A 20,557-nucleotide genomic window follows, 5' to 3' on the forward strand; every position below is an offset into this window, starting at 1 on the left:
ACACATATGCTGCTGCTATGACAACAACAGTGTTATTTATTGGTGTAAGACTTTCTAATGTTGTGTACAAACTGCTCTTCAAAATAAAATACCAGACAAAAGTTTAACTCAATCCTTTTAGTTTTTCTCATTTATAGTTCTCAGGATACTAGTCTATGAAATAATTATGTTATGATAAATATCTGTTGATCAGTATGGGGATCAAAAAGTGTTTTCTTTTTTTGTTTGTTTGTTTGTTTGTTTTTGTGTAGTAGTAGTAGTAGTAGTAATTTTGCTATTATTCATCTATTTATTTATTTTTTATTTATTTATTTTTGGCCATATTGCCCAGCCCAGTTTTAGTATACTTTCAGATGTATGTTTGTGCATCTCTGTCCAGGAGCTGCCCGGGGGCTACGGCAGGGTGAAGCCTGACATTGTCACCTATGGTTCTGGCGTTCGGGGGTCAGGGATGAAGGAGGGATGTCGTTCCCTGTCGGGGACCAGTGTGGCTTCTCCTGTGGTGGCCGGCGCTGTCACGCTCTTAGCCAGGTTCATATCAGCAGCTCAAGTCCATCCTCAGAGAGTGGCACAAATCTTTATTCATCTTATTATTTATTTTCCTTGTGATTTGTTTGAATAATTGTAATTTTAAAGCAACAAAAGAGAAGCTGAACACAAAAGGAAGCTCCGGCTTCAAGGCCTGTCTGAGTCCTCTGAGAGCATTTCAAACATTAGTTCTATTATCTAAAGCGAGAGCGTGTCTTACTGTGTGAACGCTCTCTTCAGACTGTGTGGAATACTCCTGGATAATAGCTGGAACAGGTCTGGAGCTCTCTGTTGGCCTGTGATGGTTCCAGTTACAGCACATCCACGTGAGAGTGTCGCTGCACATCGATCCGGTCTGTGAAAACACGTGTTTTTGGACTTCTCGTGTTTCTTTCCGTGTTGGATGCGGTGTGAATGTCTGTTGTGCTGCAATCCAACACGAGCAGTCATGAACTCTTTCCCAGTTGAAGGTTTATTACTTATGTATTTATTGCTGTTGGGTCTTATAATTCAGATGACAATAACTCTCTTTATAAAGCCTGTTTGAGGTGTGGCTGTAACTGAGAGATTCAACAGATGGATCATGTTTTGGGAATTAACATCACTCTGGTTGTCACAGGCACCTCTGCTTTCTCTCTGGAGAGACACACACACACACACACACTAGTTCTTCTCTTTCCTCCAGCAGTGTTTTGATTCAAATCCGAGGAAACTGACACCGTTTCACTCTCAGATGAACACTGCCTCAGCCTGTCCTCCTCTGTCCTCCAGCACGGTTCTGAACCGGGAGTTGGTGAACCCAGCCTCCATGAAGCAGGCGCTGATTGCCTCGGCGCGCAGGCTGCCAGGGGTCAACATGTTTGAGCAGGGCCACGGTAAACTAGATCTGATCAGAGCCTACCAAATCCTCAACAGCTACAGACCTCAGGCCAGGTAAGTAGAACATGCAGAGTCCACTGTTGGGATGGAACAGATGTCCTCATACCTGCACAACCACACACCCTTTTAAGGCCCCTTCACACATAGTGTGAAGTTTGGTCAAATACGGAGAAACAGCATGAAACAGTTTGAATTAGCACACCACAAAACAGCCCGAAGGTTGATGCACGTGATGGTGTCTTTCGAGCAGGAACACATTGTGAGGTGCACCACATTGCACTGCTTATGTGGAATAAATAAAACATAAAAAACAGCTGGTACCTGTGGAACCACATCGCGCTGCTGATGTAGAATTTAAAAAAAAACACCCACGGGATTTGTACCTGCACTTTACTGATTGCCAGCCCGAAACTTTACCACTGAGCTCCCGTCACTGGCCTGTAAACGGAGTTCACTCTTCTCATAAATGGTTAATGGGCTCCATTTATATAGCGCTTTTCCATCTGCATCAGACACTCAAAGCGCTTTACAAATAATGCCTCACATTCACCCCAACATACAGCAAGGCGCCTTGTATGGCGCCTTGCTGCCATACAAGGCGCTCACTACACACCAGGAGCAACTAGGGGATTAAGGAAGTTGCCCAAGGACCCTTAGTGATTTTCCAGTCAAGCTGGGATTTGAACCGAGGATCTTCTGGTCATCACCACGTGTGTCACAGTGGGCAGTTGTTAGTCCATGTCTGTCCAAACACAGTACATGGTGCTCAGCTGGGATCGCCACAGCTGCTTCAGTGGGTGGACACACCTCCTGTCAGTTTAGAGCACACACCAAAGCCACACTCGTGGGGCACTTAGACAGATTTCACTGCCAGCACGACAGTGATTGTCTGCTGACTGTTCTCGTGCCAGAGGGCAAATGGCCACACAGTTTTAAGTGCCAAGCGAGTGGTGTTAGATGTTCATGCATGTCAGCTGGAATTTGGCCGACACCTGTTGCGAGAGGGATTGATGGGTCTTTCAGCCGTTGGTGTGTGCAAATAATTGTAGCAACAGATGTACAAGGCGTTTGAGGCAGGGATGATTTTACACATTTTGTACACAATTCTTGCTTCATGCGCACTTTGTGCGCACTTCAACCAAAATTTACACTATGTGTGAAGGGGCCCTTAAATACCTCCCCAATTACAGGTGCATTTGAAAAAAATTGTATATTTTGGTAAAAGTTTAATATTTTCTGTCAGGTATTTTAGAAAGTGAAACATTTATGTTTTCTAGACTCATTACACATAAACTGAATTGTTTGAAGCATTTTTTTTATTTTAATTTTGATAATTATGGTTTACAGCTTCAAAAAAATACAAAATGCATATGTCAAAATATTAGAATATTTCACTTCAAGTTTGAGTAACTCCCTATTTCTGCAGTATAAATAACTTGAGTCTGTCAGTCTGGTTCAGTCCACACAAACACAATTTTGGTGAAGACTGCTGACACTCACTGACACCCTCCACAAGGAGGGTAAGGGCCGGATCAGGGCATATTCATAGAGGAATAAAGTGTGGTTGGAAAAGAGGAACAAGCAACAGGGATGAGTGTAGCATTGAAAAACTTGTCAAGGAAAGCCAATTCAAGAGCTTAGGGAAGCTCCACCAGGAGCGGACTGAGGCTGGAGTCAGTGCAACAGCCACCACCAGATGCATCCAGGAAATGGGGTATAAGTGTCGCGTTCCTAGTGTCAAGCCAATCCTGAACCAGAGACAGTGTCATAAGCTTCTTACTTGGGCTATGGAGAAAAAGAACTGGACTCGAAGGAACATGTTAAGGACCATTCTGTGGCCGAGCTTCATCCACCTATCATGTTTCATAGAAATTGGCCTAAAGATGTGGGAAGAGCAGGCCAACAAACAGATGTGACCTTAACCCCAGTGATTGAACTTTGGGAAATATTTGCTCTCATCTTGGCTATTTTGGAATCCACATTTGACTTAAATCAGTGAAGCAAAATTTTGATCTTTGACTCAAAGAATGACCTTTTATCTTTGTAAAATACAACTTTGAAGGCCAATTCCAGTGTTGACCTTCATCCACACGTTTGGTGGAAACTGGCCAATAGACTTGAAAGCCAACAAACAGACAACTGTTTGTCAACTGTATTAGTATCACTGTATAGGTTGTTATAAGAAATAAAAAAGAAACATGCTTGTTAGGTTTGTGATCCTTGCACAGGCAGTGACCAGGACAATGTGTGAAAATCAAAACTTGGTCCCCATTTTGAAAAATGTTTGTGAATAGGACAGGTTAAATGCAGACACATAATTTCCATAAGGGGATTAAGTATAAATTAAGTGATCATCTAAAATTCATGTGCTGAAATAAAGATCAAATTTTGATCATTTGTCCCCACACACAGTTATTTAACATTCTTTTCATGTAACCTTCTTTCTGTAACTTAAAAAAAAAAAAAAGAATATAGTGTAAGTCTTGTTTTGGAAGTGCTCCACACAAGTGAAGCATTCCGTGCTCTAACATTATGACTTGTCCGCCAGTCTTTCTCCCAGCTACATTGACCTGACAGAATGCCCGTACATGTGGCCATACTGCTCTCAGCCGATCTACTACGGAGGAATGCCCACCATCGTCAACGTGACCATTCTCAACGGTATGGGTGTGACCGGTAGGATTGTTGACAAGGTGAGCACCATAAACAATCAGAATCAGTCATTTCAGCATCTTTTTCATGAAACGTTACAATAGACATGGAGAAAACGCTGTTGTTCATAAATTTGTAAACAAACATTTATCTTCTTGAGCCTTCTTAAGAGTCTTCTCTCCCGTTCAGCCCATCTGGCAGCCATACCTTCCACAGAACGGCGACCACATTGATGTGGCCGTCTCGTACTCACCAGTGCTCTGGCCGTGGGCCGGCTACCTGGCTGTGTCCATCTCTGTGGCCAAGAAAGCGGCATTATGGGAGGGGATCGCTCAAGGTCATGTGATGGTTACAGTGGCATCACCTGCAGAGAATGACGTGAGTTGATGCAACCACACCTGACCTTTGTGTACCTAATGCAGAGTCATTTATAGGTGTTACTATGCAGATGTGGGACAGTCACTGTCAAGTCATCCTCAAGTCATGAATCAGCAAGTCTCAAGTCAGCTTGCAAACAATTGATGGTCATTTTGACTTGAGACTTGATTTGGGACTTGCTGATTCATGACTTGAGAGTGACTTCCTCCCATCTCTGTTACTATGAGAAGCTTTTGTTTTTCCTTTGAGAATACATGGTGCGTAGTAAACCATGTGAAATGGTATACTTACCTTCATTTCACAATTTGGAAATATCACATTTGTCACAACCAATAATCATCTTGACCTTTCACCCACTGCAGTCTGAGGTTGGCGGTGATCTGACTTCCACCGTCAAATTGCCAGTCAAGGTGAAGATTGTTCCAACTCCTCCACGGAGTAAAAGGGTGCTGTGGGACCAGTACCACAACCTGCGCTACCCACCAGGCTACTTCCCACGGGATAACCTCCGCATGAAAAATGATCCCCTAGACTGGTCTGTGCAAATGCTTTGTTTTGAAACTTTAACAGTAATTGTGTAATAATGTCATTTTATTACATAAAGAAGTCATATTGTAAGACCTGACACTCACTCTATGATTACAGTGAAGGACAAAGGACATGGTGTTAGGTTCAAGCCTATGCCTTGTTTTGAATATACCATTTTCAAATATTGTCCCAACTGTTCCCTGTGTGGGGACGAGGGAAACATTAGGTGAATCCCCAACAACAAAAACTAATATGGCTGTTCACCATGTCTTATGTGGCTAGAAGACTGTAAACATTTCCAATTTATCTCACATGAACACTGTGGAATGTCTCTGAAAGTTTCTTTACATTTGTTGGTTTTATTTTATTTAGAAAATGAATGACGAAATTCTGCAGGCCTTCTTTCATGTGTCCTCATCCAAATCCATTTTCAGTATGAACCCGTCGTTCAATACGGAGCAAGTTTTGCAGTGTGTGATGCATAACTGCTCATACAAATGCAGTCCTAATAACAGGCTTTAAATTATCTTGATAATTTAATGAAGGTAGCGTTCCAAACAAAAAACACATCCAGTACTACATCTTCTACTGCTTTCTATCATGACCCGTCTTTGAGATGAAAGTATTATAAACATTCCAAAGATAGTTTTTCTATGTTCTCAAAAATAAAAGCTGCTTACAAATTGGTGAATTAGAAAATACAGCTGGTTTTGACCTGCTTCTTGTGCGGGTGGTTTGCTTTTTGAGCCAAACTGTACTTTTCAATATTTGGACAATCAAGTTTCAATCGAAACCAACTTGGCCACATGTTTTGTTCTTGTTCTTTTCAGGAATGGGGACCACATCCATACTAACTTCAGAGATATGTATCAGCACCTGAGGAGTATGGGATACTTCGTAGAAGTGTTGGGAGCTCCCATAACTTGCTTTGATGCCAGTCAGTACGGTAAGATTACTGAACATGCATTTTTGGTTCAACATCCTTCAGACAATTGGGAAACTATCATGAGGTCTTTTACATTGTAAATAAAATTTTGTTTACAAGAAATCAAACTTGTACCAAAAGACTTCTAAATTAATTTGTACACACCAGTTTTGGGTCCCTTTATGTATGTGCTGCTGTCGTACAGAAGGAAAAAACCCTCAGAATATGGAGATGTACTTGAACACACACAAAAAGACTCCTATTTGACATAGCTTCTGCAGTTGCACATGTTAACAGTTTGGTCGCCTTTGTGTCTCTGCAGGCACGCTGCTGATGGTGGACAGCGAGGAGGAGTACTTCCCAGAGGAGATCACCAAGCTGCGGAGGGACGTGGACAAAGGTCTCTCGCTAATCATCTTCAGTGACTGGTACAACATCTCTGTCATGAGGAAGGTCAAGTTCTACGATGAAAACACCAGGTATTCAACTCTCAACCTAAACATAGACCACACAGAAATCACCAGCGCTGACTAACATATCCATTACCACATACAATTCAGAACCAAATAGGGAAATGTGATACTTTATTGAAAAATGGTGTATAACTTCTTTTATAGCCTCTAAATAATAGTTGTAAAGATGTAAGGGTAGAGTGTGGTGGTTGTGTGTGTCTGGGATGGCCTATGCTCTCTGTCCCAGACACAAACAACCCTCCACCCATGTATACAGCTATCTATATACATCTGTCTTTCCGGCAAACTTTTGTATCTTATAACTCAAGAACTGTAAAACTCTAAAAATCAAAGTTTTTATACATTAATACTGGGAGGTCAAAGCTCTGTGCACCAAAAAATCATGTGTTTCTAACATTTTAAATGCTTTTTTCCCTAAATATTTGGGTTTCAAGTAGGAAATGTGCAAAACACCTGAAATATTCACATTGCCCACTAGATGGCGGCAGTAGCTGCTCAAATGTGCAGCAAGGTCTCAACTGGGCAACTTACATGTGGGTGTATATTAGGGATGTCCCAATCCGATCATGTGATCGGAAATCGGGCCCGATCATGTGGTTTCAGACTTGATCGAAATCGGACGTTGCATCCCGATCAGGAATCCGATATAGATTTTATCCTCATTATTTTGATCAGCGCTATTTCAAGCTTGTTTCTGTGTAGGCTCTCAGTTGTCCAGGTGGTTTCCATAGTAGAGAAGCTTGAATCTTCGACTGGACTGGGTTGCTTGACGCGAGGACGTTTCGCTTCAAATCGCGGCAGCTTCCTCAGCTAAAATTCTTGCTCTGGAAGTCTGACTTCTGTCTGACTCTTGTAGAGACGAATGAACAGAAGCCAACAAAAGCTGGAGTTTTAAACCTAACCAGACCCCTCCTACTGAGAGGCAGACTGCTATAGGCTAGTGACTAAACAATAGCTCTAATTAGCAACTGTTGTGCTCTAGTTAGCACTCTCCTAATGACAGGGCAGCTGTCCCTCCTAATGATGGGATGGATGCCTTTCTTGATGGCTCCCTTGATGACTCTCCTGATGATGTGAATGACTCATTACCATGAACAAAGGACTGAAACTCCTTTGACCTGAGTACCCCATTGTAAACAGGGGACAAAGCGTGTCTCAGACCCCTCCCCGGTTAAGGCTGGCTTTCAAACGTTTCACAAAGAATGCCTCCTTGACCCCTCTCTCATACCATTTATTTTCTCTGGCTAATATTTTAACTTCCTTGTCCTCAAACGTGTGGTTAGTGTCTTTAAGGTGGAGATGAACTGCAGACTGAGGTCCACTGGCGCCCTCTCTGCTGTGCTGGTATAGTCTTTTGTGTAAAGGTTGCTTAGTCTCACCTATGTAGTGTTCGTTACAGTTTTCCTGACATCTGATAGAATACACTACATTGCTCTCTTTGTAACTAGGGATCCTGTCCTTAGGGTGAACTAATTTCTGTCTCAAGGTGTTAATCGGTATAAAGTAAACTGGGATTTTGTGCTGTCTGAAGATCCTCTGTAGTTTTTGGGAAAAACTATACCAGCACCGCAGAGAGGGCGCCAGTGCAACTTCAACTTTGTCACTGATTCTTGAACATTGCTCTCAAGAATCTGCTGATATTGACTGGAATCCATGTGACCCTCAACTTTAACAAGATTCCCAATACCTGCACTGGCCACACAGTCCCACAGCATGATGGAACCACCTCCAAATTTTACTGTAGGTAGCAAGAATGCTGTGTTCTTTTTCAGCCCCTTGTTCTGTCCAAATAACTCAATTTTAGTTTCATCAGTCCACAGCACCTTATTCCAGAATGAAGCTGGCTTGTCCAAATGTGCTTTAGGATACCTCAAGCGACTGTGTTTGTGGCGTTTACGCAAAAAAGGCTTCCTCTGCATTACAGCATCATACAGCATCTTTGTGCAAAGTGCGCTCTATAGTTGAACGATGCACAGAGACACTATCTGCAGCAAGATCATGTTGTAGGTCTTTGGAGCAGGTCTGTGGGTTGACTGTGACTGTTCTCACCATCCTTTGCTTCAGCTTATCTGAGATTTTTCTTGGCCTGCCACTTCAGGACTTAACTAGTACTGTGCCTGCAGTCTTCCATTTCCTCACTATGTTCCTCACCTAAGGTGAAGACTGGATCTCTTTGATACTAGGTCCCTTCAGAGGATTCTTGGGTATGATTATAACAACTTGCATGTCAAATGAACAGTTAACTTAGGGACACTATGTTGAGGGGTATCATCTTTTATATTGTGCGGAAACACAAGCTATAACATTTTGGACAGGCGTCTTGTTCCCAGGGACTGGGGAAGGCCAAGAGGATGCCCACGTCTCACCTGGGTGCAACATAATACATGGCTACTTTTTGTGGGTACACAACACAGCATGCTACCTGACCTGACTGCTTCACCTCAGGGAGCTTTGGTGGCTTCTGTCTCATCGTGCACTTTGATTTGCCCACAAATCTATTAATTCATCAGAAAACCTCTCACTGGTGTCTGTTGTCAGATAAAACCCCTTTGCACCTTATGCACAGTCTGAACACACCCCAAATTAACCGGCACTATATGCTTTTGACTGGACGATTGATCATTTCCCAACATGTCTTCTTCCTGCTTTTCACTTATTGAATGTGTGTGTCTATAAAACATCTGTAAAACTTGTTTTTTAATTATGACTTCACTGGTACGACTTTCATAAAATGGTAATTGAATGGACTTATATAGAACTTTTCCATCTGCATGAGATGCTCAAAGTACTTTACAAATAATGCCTCATATTCACCCTGATGTGAGGGTGCTACCATACAAGGCGCTTACTACACACTGGGAGCAATATGGGATTAAGGACCTTGCCTAAGGGCCCTTAGTGATTTTCCAGTCAGGCTGGGATTTGAACCGAGGATCTTCTAGTCTCAAGCCCAACACTTAATCACTAGACCATCACCTCCCCATGAAAACAAACAGGGAGGTGCATGCTGTCAAATATTAACTTCAGTTTTGCCAATTTAGCAGATGGTCTGATATTGTGGTTTATTGACTCGTGCATCCATAATATGTGATGGTGCACATTTTTAGCCGATCACTTCCACAGCTTCTGTCAGATGTTGCTATGATTCTTCAGTTGGCATTTTAAGCTCTGCTGGTTGAATGGATGATTTTCTTGTTGTTGCATGCAGGCAGTGGTGGATGCCGGACACAGGGGGCGCCAATGTGCCAGCTTTAAATGACCTGATCTCAGTGTGGGGGATGGCTTTCAGTGACGGGTTGTATGAGGGAGACTTCACTTTGGCTGATCATGACAGTAAGGAATATGGAATATTATTAATCCTGTGCTCTGTTGTAGATATTCTTATTGTTAATTTAAGTTCCTCCTATACTCATTCTTTTCATTTTTTTAAGTGTACTACGCCTCAGGTTGCAGCCTTGCCCGATTCCCAGAAGATGGAATAGTGATTGCCAAGAATCTTAAGGACCAAGGTAGTATCCCCTCCTGCCTTAGTGTAACACAGCCCCTTTTACTAACTGTACTGATTGATGGTACTTTTTAACATTATGGGGTCTAAGGGTGTTTTGCACCCCCGCCCCCCCCCCCCCCCTTTTTTTTTTTACCATACTTTCAGTGTTTCCCATTTAAATGTACTTTGTTTTAGTACAATGCCCATGTGTTGCCTATCAAAATGTCGGGAACAATCTCAGCTTTTTGAATCTTTGACATATTTATCTACAGCCCTATATAGAGAATTTGGCCCCTGAATATGAAATGCATTTTTAGAAAATTCTTTAAAATCTGTATTGAAAATACACCTTTATTTCTGTGAACAAACTATTTTGATGCTAGAAATGAGCCTACCAATCTTGTATTCAGTGAAAATTCTGTCAGTCACTGCATATTCCTAAATTGTTGAGTGATTCAGTAAAATGACACTCAATAAAAATGCTTACTACATATCAAGCTTCATTCATTCATTGCATTTACACTTTTTTTGCGAGCCGCCCCTAGTCAAAGACGCCCATTCATATCCATGACTTTTATACCAAATGTAACTCATGCAGAGTGACTTTGATCATTTTGAAATAGTCAGACTAATGGAGAGTCAATCTGTCAAACACAGAGACAAACTAACAAACATTCAGACAGACAAACAGAATAGATCAGTAAAAATAGATCTTATGCTCCCATCATATTAAATGGCGCTGAGGTGAAAACAGTTGAAAACTGTAAATTTCTGGGATTGTTTTTATCTGATGACTTGAGCTGGAATTATAACACCAACAGAATTGTTAAAAAGTCTCGACAACGGCTTTTTTTTTCTGTGTAAGCTGAAAGAATTTACGCTGAACAAGAATATTCTCTTAAATTTTTATCACAACTGCATTGAAAGTCTTCTTACAAACGCTATAACTGCATGGTTTGGAAATGCCACTGCTAAAGAAAGGAAGGCTTTGAATAGAGTGGTTCGTTCAGCCAGTAGGACTATTGTTGTGGAACTGTCTGTCCTGGAGGACATTTACAAAAAAAGGCTTTGGCTATTACTAAAGATCTCCTCCATCCTGCCAGGGACCTGTTTGAGCTCCTTCCCTCCGGTAGGCGCTATCGGTCTATTAAATGTGGGACATCACGTTATAGAAAAAGTTTCTTCCCACAAGCCGTGGCAATGATCAATACTCTTTGATTAGTTTTAAATGTATCTTAAATTACTTTGTGGCTTTGTCATTTTTATGGCCTTTTTTAGTTCTTTTATGTCTTTTTATTGTTTGTGTGTGCACTTTTGAGCTCCTTGCACCATTTTTCCCAATGTGGTTTTAATACTGCAAATGGCAAATGAACTTGAACTTCTAACAAACTAACAAATGTTCTGAATAACAGACCTGTTAATCTGTGTAGATGTACATTAACAGTGAGAGTGACAATGTCTGCTGAGAGCAGAGGCAGCAGGCAAGCTTTGACCATGTGATGTTCTCCGGCCTCTAGAATCAAAGATGACCTAGAGCAGAGATGGGGCAAGATCCTAAACTTTGTACTTTCAGGAAGTGGCCAAGCAAAGTCTCTGTGACATTCCGTCACTGACGTATGAATAGAACTATGACAAAAAGTTAACTCGGACACGCTGGTGCGTCCATGGACCCCAGAGGGTTAAACTGTCATCATGTTGTTTGTATCTGGTAGGTCTGGAAGTGTTGAAGCAGGAGACGGCAGTAGTGGAAGAAGTCCCCATCCTGGGACTGTACCAAACGCCCTCTGATGGAGGTGGGCGTATCGCTCTCTACGGAGATTCCAACTGTATAGACGACAGTCACAGACAGAAAGGTAACGCTTTACAGTGTGTGTGGTTCTAGTTGTTTTAGTCCTCACTGTGTAACACAAACAAAAGAGTGACTGTTTTTGATTTTTTTTTTTCATCCAGACTGTTTCTGGCTGTTAGACGCTCTCCTCCAGTATACGTCCTACAGTATGACTCCGCCCAGTCTCAGCCACTCACACAGCCGGGTAGCGCCACCAACAGGCACAGACCGGCTACTGCCACAGAGACTGGAAGGTGAGGGGAAGATCTACTCAAATACATGTCTTAGTTTAGTGACGCTCAGCTGGACACGCCCACTGGTTTACATTGTTTGAAAACAAAAAGATCTTTTTGTCTTTCAACCCAGGAAACCATCTTTACCGTTACTCCAAGGTTCTGGAGACTCATCTGGGAGACCCAAAGCCCCGCCCCCTGCCTGCCTGCCCCCACTTGTTTTGGGCAAAACCACAGCCAGTCAATGAGACGGCGCCCAGGTAGCTCGAACTTTTACAGTGTTAATTATCCACCTGTGAGGTAATCAGACTTGCCGTGTTTTAACCGTCGGCGTGAAATGATCCTGGTCATGTGACTTCTCTTTATCAGGCCCCAAACAAACAAACCATGTTGTCATTGTTCTGTGCTAGCAATACAGATGGCACCAAACACAAACAACACTGAACAGGGGAAGCGATCTCACACACAGAAACACACAATGAGATAACAAAATAATTCCAGCAGGTGGCAGACAAAGGACACATGTATTCTACACACCTGCTCCTAATTTCCATCAGTCCGTCAGCACTCTCCAACCACCCAACAGGTGGCAGCAGACAGGCAAATCAAACTGGATTTTTGTATGATTTGGTGCATCAAAGTGAACCAGATTTTAATCAGTTATCCTGATGACATACCGTTTTCATTTGGGAAGATGCAGTTTGATGAGATTCATAGTGTTTGAGGTATCATGGACTTCTGCATTCACACTGTATTTTCTATATATAATATATTTCTATATTTTCTGTATTTTCACACTAATTCATGCATTTATTTCTTCTAGGCTGGACTATTGTAATTCATTATTATCAGGTTGTCCTAAAAGTTCCCTGAAAAGCCTTCAGTTAATTCAAAATGCTGCAGCTAGAGTACTAAAGGGGACTAGAAGGAGAGAGCATATTTCACCCATATTGGCTTCTCTTCATTGGCTCCCTGTTAATTCCAGAATAGAATTTAAAATTCTTCTTCTTACTTATAAGGTTTTGAATAATCAGGTCCCATATTATCTTAGGGACCTCTTAGTACCATATCACCCCAATAGAGCGCTTCGCTCTCAGACTGCAGGCTTACTTGTAGTTCCTAGGGTTTGTAAGAGTAGAATGGGAGGCAGAGCCTTCAGCTTTCAGGCTCCTCTCCTGTGGAACCAGCTCCCAATTCAGATCAGGGAGACAGACACCCTCTCTACTTTTTAGATTAAGCTTAAAACTTTCCTTTTTGAAAAAGCTTATAGTTAGGGCTGGATCAGGTGACCCTGAACCATCCCTTAGTTATGCTGCTGTAGACTTAAACTGCTGGGGGGTTCCCATGATGCACTGAGTGTTTCTTTTTATTCACCTCTTTTTGCTCTGTATGCACCACTTTGCAATTAATCATTAGTGATTGATCTCTGCTCTCTTCCACAGCATGTCTTTTTCCTGATTCTCTCCCTCAGCCCCAACCAGTCCCAGCAGAATACTGCCCCTCCCTGAGCCTGGTTCTGTTGGAGGTTTCTTCTTGTTAAAAGGGAGTTTTTCCTTCCCACTGTCGCCAAGTGCTTGCTCATAGGGGGTCGTTTTGACCGTTGGGGTTTTTCTGTAATTATTGTATGGCTTTTGCCTTAATATAAAGTGCCTTGGGGCAGCTGTTTGTTGTGATTTGGTGCTATATAAATAAAATTGATTTGATTTATTTTGCAGGCTGCGTGGCAAAAGCCCAGCAGTAATCTCTTAATAAAAAAACAACAAAAGAAATATGTCATTATTAGATATTTGAGCATGTCATTTATTTTTTTAGCCCCTCTGATTTTCTGTTGGTAAAATTAAAATTTTTGTGTCCAGAATGTGGTTTTGCTGTTGTGCTTTTTGCTCTTGTACTTTTCCCGCCAGCTTCACATTTGTGTCTCTTCTGAACAAATTTACAGACTGTTTCATGAATATTCAGTGATGTTTTCTTCAGTCAGCGCTCCATGTAAAGGAAGAAATGTGCCCCACTTTGTAGGAATGGGGCACATTTAGAGCCTCGTGTCGATTATACTGCAGGCTGCCGATCTGGTTTTAACCTTTAGAACGTCACCCTTTTGTCTCTCTTTCTGCCCTCAGTAACCTGTGGAAGCACCAGAAGCTTCTCTCGGTGGATCTGGATAAGATCACACTGCCTAACGTCAGGCCGTATCGTCCCCAGGTCAGGCCACTGTCCCCGGGAGAGAGCGGGGCCTGGGACATACCTGGAGGTAACCACAGCACCACAGTCCTCTTTATGTGGGTTTCAGTCCAGTGCTGCCGTCTCGGGTCATTAACATGAACAGAACGTTGGTGCGCCACTGACGCCACAGTCGCTCCTATCTGTTGGTGCAGCCTTGAGAAAAAGAAACATCTGTAGTAGAGATGAAGGCTGCTGCTGCATTCAGTGGGAACTGGGAACTCTGATTTTCAAATAAGAAAAAAAGAAAATGCCACCAGAAAAGTTTATGTATTTAAGTTGCACAGTTTCACATTTATGTAATCATACAGGCTGACATAATGATTGAGAGGCAATTAATCGTGTTAGTTCATGGGGATAGGAGTTGTTTTGTCAATATTTTAGACCTGGGTTCGATTCCTGGACACATTACCTGTCCATGTCCTTGGACAAGACTCTTTATCTGCATCTTAAAAGGGAGGGAGTGCCAAGATGGCGCCGTTGTGTCTGGCTGCTCATCTGCTGCTCTCCAGTCTGTTTATTTTATTGTTTTTAATTTATGCTGTTTTTAAGTCAGAGGCACTGCGGGTGTATGATTGCCAAACTCTGCTGGATCTCCAGCCCCCGGTTCGTGGTGTGGTGTGGTTATCGGCGGGTGGACAGAACTTTCTGCCCTCATTTTTATCGGAGGTGCCGGTTTTTCTGTGCCGTGCTCCTGCGCTGCCTTTCGGCCGAAAGCGCAGTCGTCGCCGCGGGAGACGGAGTGGACGTCTGGTGAAGCTGAAGTTCTGTTTGGCCTGCTGTTTGGCTTCCGGACGAGCTGTGCACAGAATTCTGGCAGGATCTGTGCTGCCCTGGTGCCTTGTGGATCCGGTTAGAGCCTGTGTGGTGCCGCTGGTCGGCTCTGAGGACTGTTGGCCCGGCCGTCCACGTCTTCGCCGGATTGATGTGCGCCAGTGGCGCTGTCGGAACCTGGGCTTCGCCGGGTTCCGAACACTGAGACTGTCATCCTCACTGAGGTCCTTACCCTGGGTCTCCTGAACATCAGATCACTGTCCTCAAAATCATTGTTGATTAATGATTTAATCATGGATCACCATTTAGATATGATTGTCTTGTGTGAAACCTGGCTCAAACCCACAACTCTCCTTCCTTTGAATGAGGCCTGCCACCAGCGTACACATTTAGTCACGTGTCTCGTGGTGTGAAGCAAAGCGGGGGTGTGGCTTTTATTTACAAATCTAGGTTTCTTTATTAGCTGTTGGGGGTCACAAATCTAATTCCTTTCAGCATCTGACTCTCCGCTGTGCCCATGATGCTAAGTACTGTCAGGGTCATAAAACTGGAGCTCAGCTATGTTATTTTGTCACTGTTTATAGGCCCCCTGGCCCATATTCTGACTTCTTAGATGAATTTGGTGCATTCATCTCTAGTTTGTCAACTAGTGCAGACAACATTTTGATTATTGGTGACTTTAACATTCATATAAATAAGCCCTCTGATCCACTTAGCAAATCATTTATGCAAATTGTGGATGCTTTAGGATTCCAGCAATGCATTCAGGACCCGACACACATTAGTGGAAATACCCTGGATCTGGTTCTTGCACGTGGGTTTGCTGTCACAAATACTGACTTTTTGCCTCTCGCATCTATAGTTTCTGACCATTCACTTATCAGGTTTACATTTACGCTGCCACGTTTAGTGAAACAACAACCTTGTCTACTACTGCAGCATCGTATTAAACCCTCAACTATGACTGAACTTGAGGCCAGACTACCTGATATTTTAGCTTTGAATCTGGAGAATGCTAAATCAGTGGACAGCCTCGCAGATAGTCTAAATTTAACGCTTAAAACTACGCTTGATAAGATTGCGCCCCCTCTTTTAAGGTCATGCCCTCCTAAGGCACAGTCACCTTGGTTCATTGATTATTTGCGTGACCTCAGACAGAAGGCTAGAAGTTTGGAACAAAAATGGCGTTATTCCAAATTAGGTGTTCCGCCTTGTGTGGCGGGATGCTATTTTAGATTATAAGCATGCACTACTGGCCACGAAGCGGACCTATTACTCTGATTTGATCAGTAAAAGCAAACATAACTCAAAGTTTTTGTTTGACACGGTCGCATTTCTTATTCACAGGCAGCCACCTGTTAGTCGTTCTCCCTTTTCAGCACAGGATTTCTTGGATTATTTTGAGAAGAAAATAGAAGATATTAGGCTGAGCATATCTCAGCACGCCTCGGCCCAGCCGTTAAAACCTGCTATGGAGGTGGGCGCTACCACTGAGGTGTTACCTAGATTGACAGAATTTAATAGTATTTCATTGGGCGTGCTGATGAAACTTGTGGCGTCTACAAAAAGCACAACCTGTTTATTTGATCCCATACTAACAAAATTAAGGACCTGTGGCCCACTCTTGGGCCGACTATGCTGGAAATTATTAATCTGTCGTTAACCTCTGGATCTGTTCCGAAATGTTTTAAATCAGCAGTGATTAAACCATTACTTAAGAAATCTGACCCTAGTGTATTGAAAAATTACAAGCCAATATCAAATCTATCATTCTGTTCCAAAATTTTAGAAAAGGTGGTTTCACGGCAGCTCATAGACCACCTCACTGAGAATGATCTTTTGAGCCGCTGCAGTCTGCTTTTAGGAAATATCACTCCACAGAGACAGCGCTCACTAAAGTTGTGAATGATCTTCTGCGAGCAATGGACTCAGACACCACTACGGTTTTGGTGTTGTTAGATCTCAGTGCTGCGTTTGATACCGTGGATCATCATATTTTGCCCAATAGGTTGGAGAATTTCATATCTGTCCAGTCGTTCTCAATGTGTCTTGTATAATGGCACTACCTCTGACCTTGCTGACATGAGATTTGGGGTTCCACAGGGATCTGTTTTAGGCCCCTTGCTTTTCTCCCTGTATGTGGCACCCCTTGGGCATATACTGTGGAGTTTTGGGATTGCCTTTCATTGTTATGCTGATGATACTCAGTTGTACATGCCGATAACTACGGGAAATCTCACTCCCATAAAATCCCTGGAGGACTGTCTTCTATCAGTGAGAAGTTGGATGTCTAGTAACTTCCTACTTTTAAACTTTGATAAGACTGAAATGATGGTTCTTGGTCCAGCGAGACATCGGCCTCAGTTTGACCAGCTGGCGCTCAGCCTGGGTTCCTGTGTCATAGATCATACGGACAAAATGAGGAACCTTGGGGTAATTTTTGATCCCACGTTGTCTTTTGACCTCCACATCAGGGATGTTACTAGGACTGCTTTTTTCCATCTGAGAAATATAGCGAGGATCCGCCCCATCCTGTCCATGGCTGATGCTGAGACCCTGATTCATGCTTTTGTTTCTTCTAGACTAGATTATTGTAATGTTCTATTTTCAGGGTTACCACAGTCCAGCATTAGGGGTCTTCAGCTGGTTCAGAACACTGCCGCCAGACTTCTGACACGTAGCAGAAGGTCTGAACATATCACACCCATTTTGGCATCTTTGCACTGGCTCCCTGTCTCTGTGAGAGCAGATTTTAAGGTTTTGTTATTGACTTATAAGGTTGTTCATGGACTGGCGCCATCTTATCTGGCTGATCTGGTGGAACTCTACGTGCCGGCCCGGGCTTTGCGGTCGCAGGATGCGGGACTTCTCTGTGTTCCCAGGGTGAGGAAGAAGTCAGCAGGTCAAAGAGCCTTTTCGTATCGTGCACCCACCCTGTGGAACAGTCTTCCTGCGACCGTGAGGCAGTCTGAGTCTGTGGACATTAAGTCAAGACTCAAAACCTATTTTTATTCTCTTTCTTATGGATGGTTTTTATTTTTATTTGTTTTATTCTTTTACTTCTGTTTTTATTCATGTATTTGAATTTTTTTTATTCATTTTTAATGATTTATTCAATTTTATGTTGACTTGTTTTATGTAAGGCGCCTTGAGATGGCTTTTGCTGTGATTTGGCGCATTATAAGCTAATCTTCTCAGCCCACCCAGCTGGAAATGGGTTCCGGTCTTAGCTGGGGAAGTAACTTGTGATGGACTGGCATTGACTTACTTCTTCCTCCACCAGAGGGCAAAATTGGGTAACGCAGGCGCTAAAGGGGTAAAATATGATGCATATGATGTAGTTTCTCTACATGGCACTTTCTCTGAGATTTTGGGTGAATTACACGCAAACAAAGTGAAAATGCAAAGAAAAAGTGATGATGCGGTGGAAAGTGGACATGTGTTGCAGTTTGTTTATGACCCCGTGCTCAATTGTGTTGAGGCAGGGTTGCAAGCGAGAGAACACAGCTACTCTGGCTAGGTGTGTAGGCTAGCACTTACTGACACGACCTCTCCCATTTGCCTTGTCTTCCCTTCTCCACTGGGAACAGAAAAAAAACTGCACTTTTCGCGACTGCTTCAGTGATTGCAGCCAAAAACAAAACTGTACACCATTTGTCCGTGTGAAGTTATGCTGTGTATATACTGCGCAAAGGGAACAGCTGTTCCCATAAGTAGTCAAATCCCACAATATCACGCAGGGTTCAAACGAGACTGCAGTGCCTTATTCCTACTTGGGAACTCAAAAAATGGTTGTCAGCTCCAAAGTCGATGTTATTCCGTAAATTGGTAGCTGATACATTAAAGGTTATCCAGTCCTCCGTCTTGTGCCCAATTTCTTTTGTGTCTTTATTTAAATGAAGCATCTTTTGTTGTTGTTGTTGTTTTCTCCACTTTGTGCATTAAATGCTCTGACTTTCTGCTCTTGAGCTCCATCGAATACAACTCATGTATTATTGAGCACAAACTGACAGGTCAGTAGTTCTGAACCCAGAGTGAAGCCAAGTCTCAAAATGCCCTTAAGCAAAACAACAACAAAAAAAACCTGCTCAATCTTAGAGCAAAAAGAAAAGTAGAACAAAGATGTAGATGATGAGTTTGATTTTATTTTGACAGTTCATTTTCTGACAAGCTGATGTCTTCTAGTTGAGATGATATTGATATAAACAAAATGACTGTTGGTGTAAACGTTTGACTGACCTTTGCTCTTTTCCACTCAGGAATAATGCCTGGTCGTTACAACCAGGAAGTGGGTCAGACCATTCCTGTTTTTGCCTTTCTGGGAGCCATGGTGGTTCTTTCCTTTTTTGTGGTCCAACTCACAAAAGCCAAGAGCAAACCCAAGCGCAGGAAACCCCGCATCAAACGTCCCACATACCTGCAGCAGCAGACGGCGACTGGGAAGAACCCGACGGTCTGATTGGACCTGCGATGTACAGCTGGTGCTGGGTTCGGACCAGAGTGGGCTTTACCCTGGCAGATGTCAGAGGTTCGGGCTTAATCAAAGTGTCATAAACTCTAGAGGCGAACGTCTTGGAGCCTGTTGACAAACTTCAGCTGCAGGTACGTCAGCAGAAACCGTTTCCGTGTCTCTGTGGCCCGGGTGCGTGGATTTGTGGACTAATGAACAGTATTCCTTGGTGTTGTGCCTGGTCCAAAAACGGTGTTCTTGCTTTTCTGACCAAACACCTTCTTCATTGATGAAATATTTTTGACTTTTCTATTTATTTAATTTGTTGATGCCCTGACACACAAACATAGTCGCTTCATACAGTCACATAACGACAGGTGGACAGTGGACCTGAGGATGGACTGTTTTTTCCTGAATGGACAGTCAGATCCTGCCCATATGGATTCAGTCTTTTTTTTTTTCCTTTTTTTCTCTTTTTTTTTTTTTTAAAGAATATTTTATAATGAACTCTGGCCAAACCTTGTGTTAATATTCTTCTTTGTGACCTGATGGTCAACAAACTCTTTAAATACATCTTCAAATAAAAAAAGCATATTCAAATCATTCTGCTTGATATGTTCACACTGATGGTTCAATCCAGATTTATTGCATATTTGACTCAAATCTGGTCTCACTGATTGATTGTTGCAAGGATCTGTACACAATTCTTGGAAGCTGAAAATGTCCCAGTTCTTGCATGGCCGGCATACTCACCGGACATGTCACCCATTGAGCATGTTTGGGATGCTCTGGACCGGCGTACACGACAGCCTGTACCAGTTCCTGCCAATATCCAGCAACTTCGCACAGCCATTGAAGAGGAGTGGACCAACATTCCACAGGCCACAATTGAAAACCTGATCAACTCTATGCGAAGGAGATGTGTTGCACTGCATGAGGCAAATGGTGGTCACACCAGATACTGACTGGTATCCCCCCCAATAAAACAAAACTGCACCTTTCAGAGTGGCCTTTTATTGTGGGCAGTCTAAGGCACACCTGTGCACTAATCATGGTGTCTAATCAGTATCTTGATATGGCACACCTGTGAGGTGGGATGGATTATCTCAGCAAAGAAGTGCTCACTATCACAGATTTAGACTGGTTTGTGAACAATATTTGAGGGAAATGGTGATATTGTGTATGTGGAAAAAGTTTTAGATCTT

The 20,557-nt window shown here is 42.8% G+C and overlaps 1 protein-coding gene across 1 annotated transcript in view; it reads left to right on the plus strand.

Moving 5' to 3' along the window:
• The window catches only part of mbtps1 (membrane-bound transcription factor peptidase, site 1), a 50,519-nt gene extending 30,564 nt beyond the window's left edge, over positions 1–19,955 (plus strand). Inside the window, exons 10-23 of the mRNA XM_034177268.1 lie at positions 380–531; positions 1,300–1,461; positions 3,956–4,100; positions 4,249–4,437; positions 4,800–4,972; positions 5,796–5,911; positions 6,213–6,369; positions 9,572–9,696; positions 9,795–9,872; positions 11,563–11,703; positions 11,801–11,932; positions 12,045–12,171; positions 14,029–14,159; positions 19,162–19,955. Of these exons, the coding sequence (XP_034033159.1) occupies positions 380–531; positions 1,300–1,461; positions 3,956–4,100; positions 4,249–4,437; positions 4,800–4,972; positions 5,796–5,911; positions 6,213–6,369; positions 9,572–9,696; positions 9,795–9,872; positions 11,563–11,703; positions 11,801–11,932; positions 12,045–12,171; positions 14,029–14,159; positions 19,162–19,361 (2,028 nt within the window). The 3' untranslated portion in view covers positions 19,362–19,955. The remainder of the gene's footprint in view (positions 1–379; positions 532–1,299; positions 1,462–3,955; positions 4,101–4,248; positions 4,438–4,799; positions 4,973–5,795; positions 5,912–6,212; positions 6,370–9,571; positions 9,697–9,794; positions 9,873–11,562; positions 11,704–11,800; positions 11,933–12,044; positions 12,172–14,028; positions 14,160–19,161) is intronic.
• Positions 19,956–20,557: the final 602 nt, after the last annotated feature.

Source organism: Thalassophryne amazonica, chromosome 8 (genome assembly GCF_902500255.1).
Source record: "Thalassophryne amazonica chromosome 8, fThaAma1.1, whole genome shotgun sequence".
NCBI lineage: Eukaryota > Metazoa > Chordata > Actinopteri > Batrachoidiformes > Batrachoididae > Thalassophryne > Thalassophryne amazonica.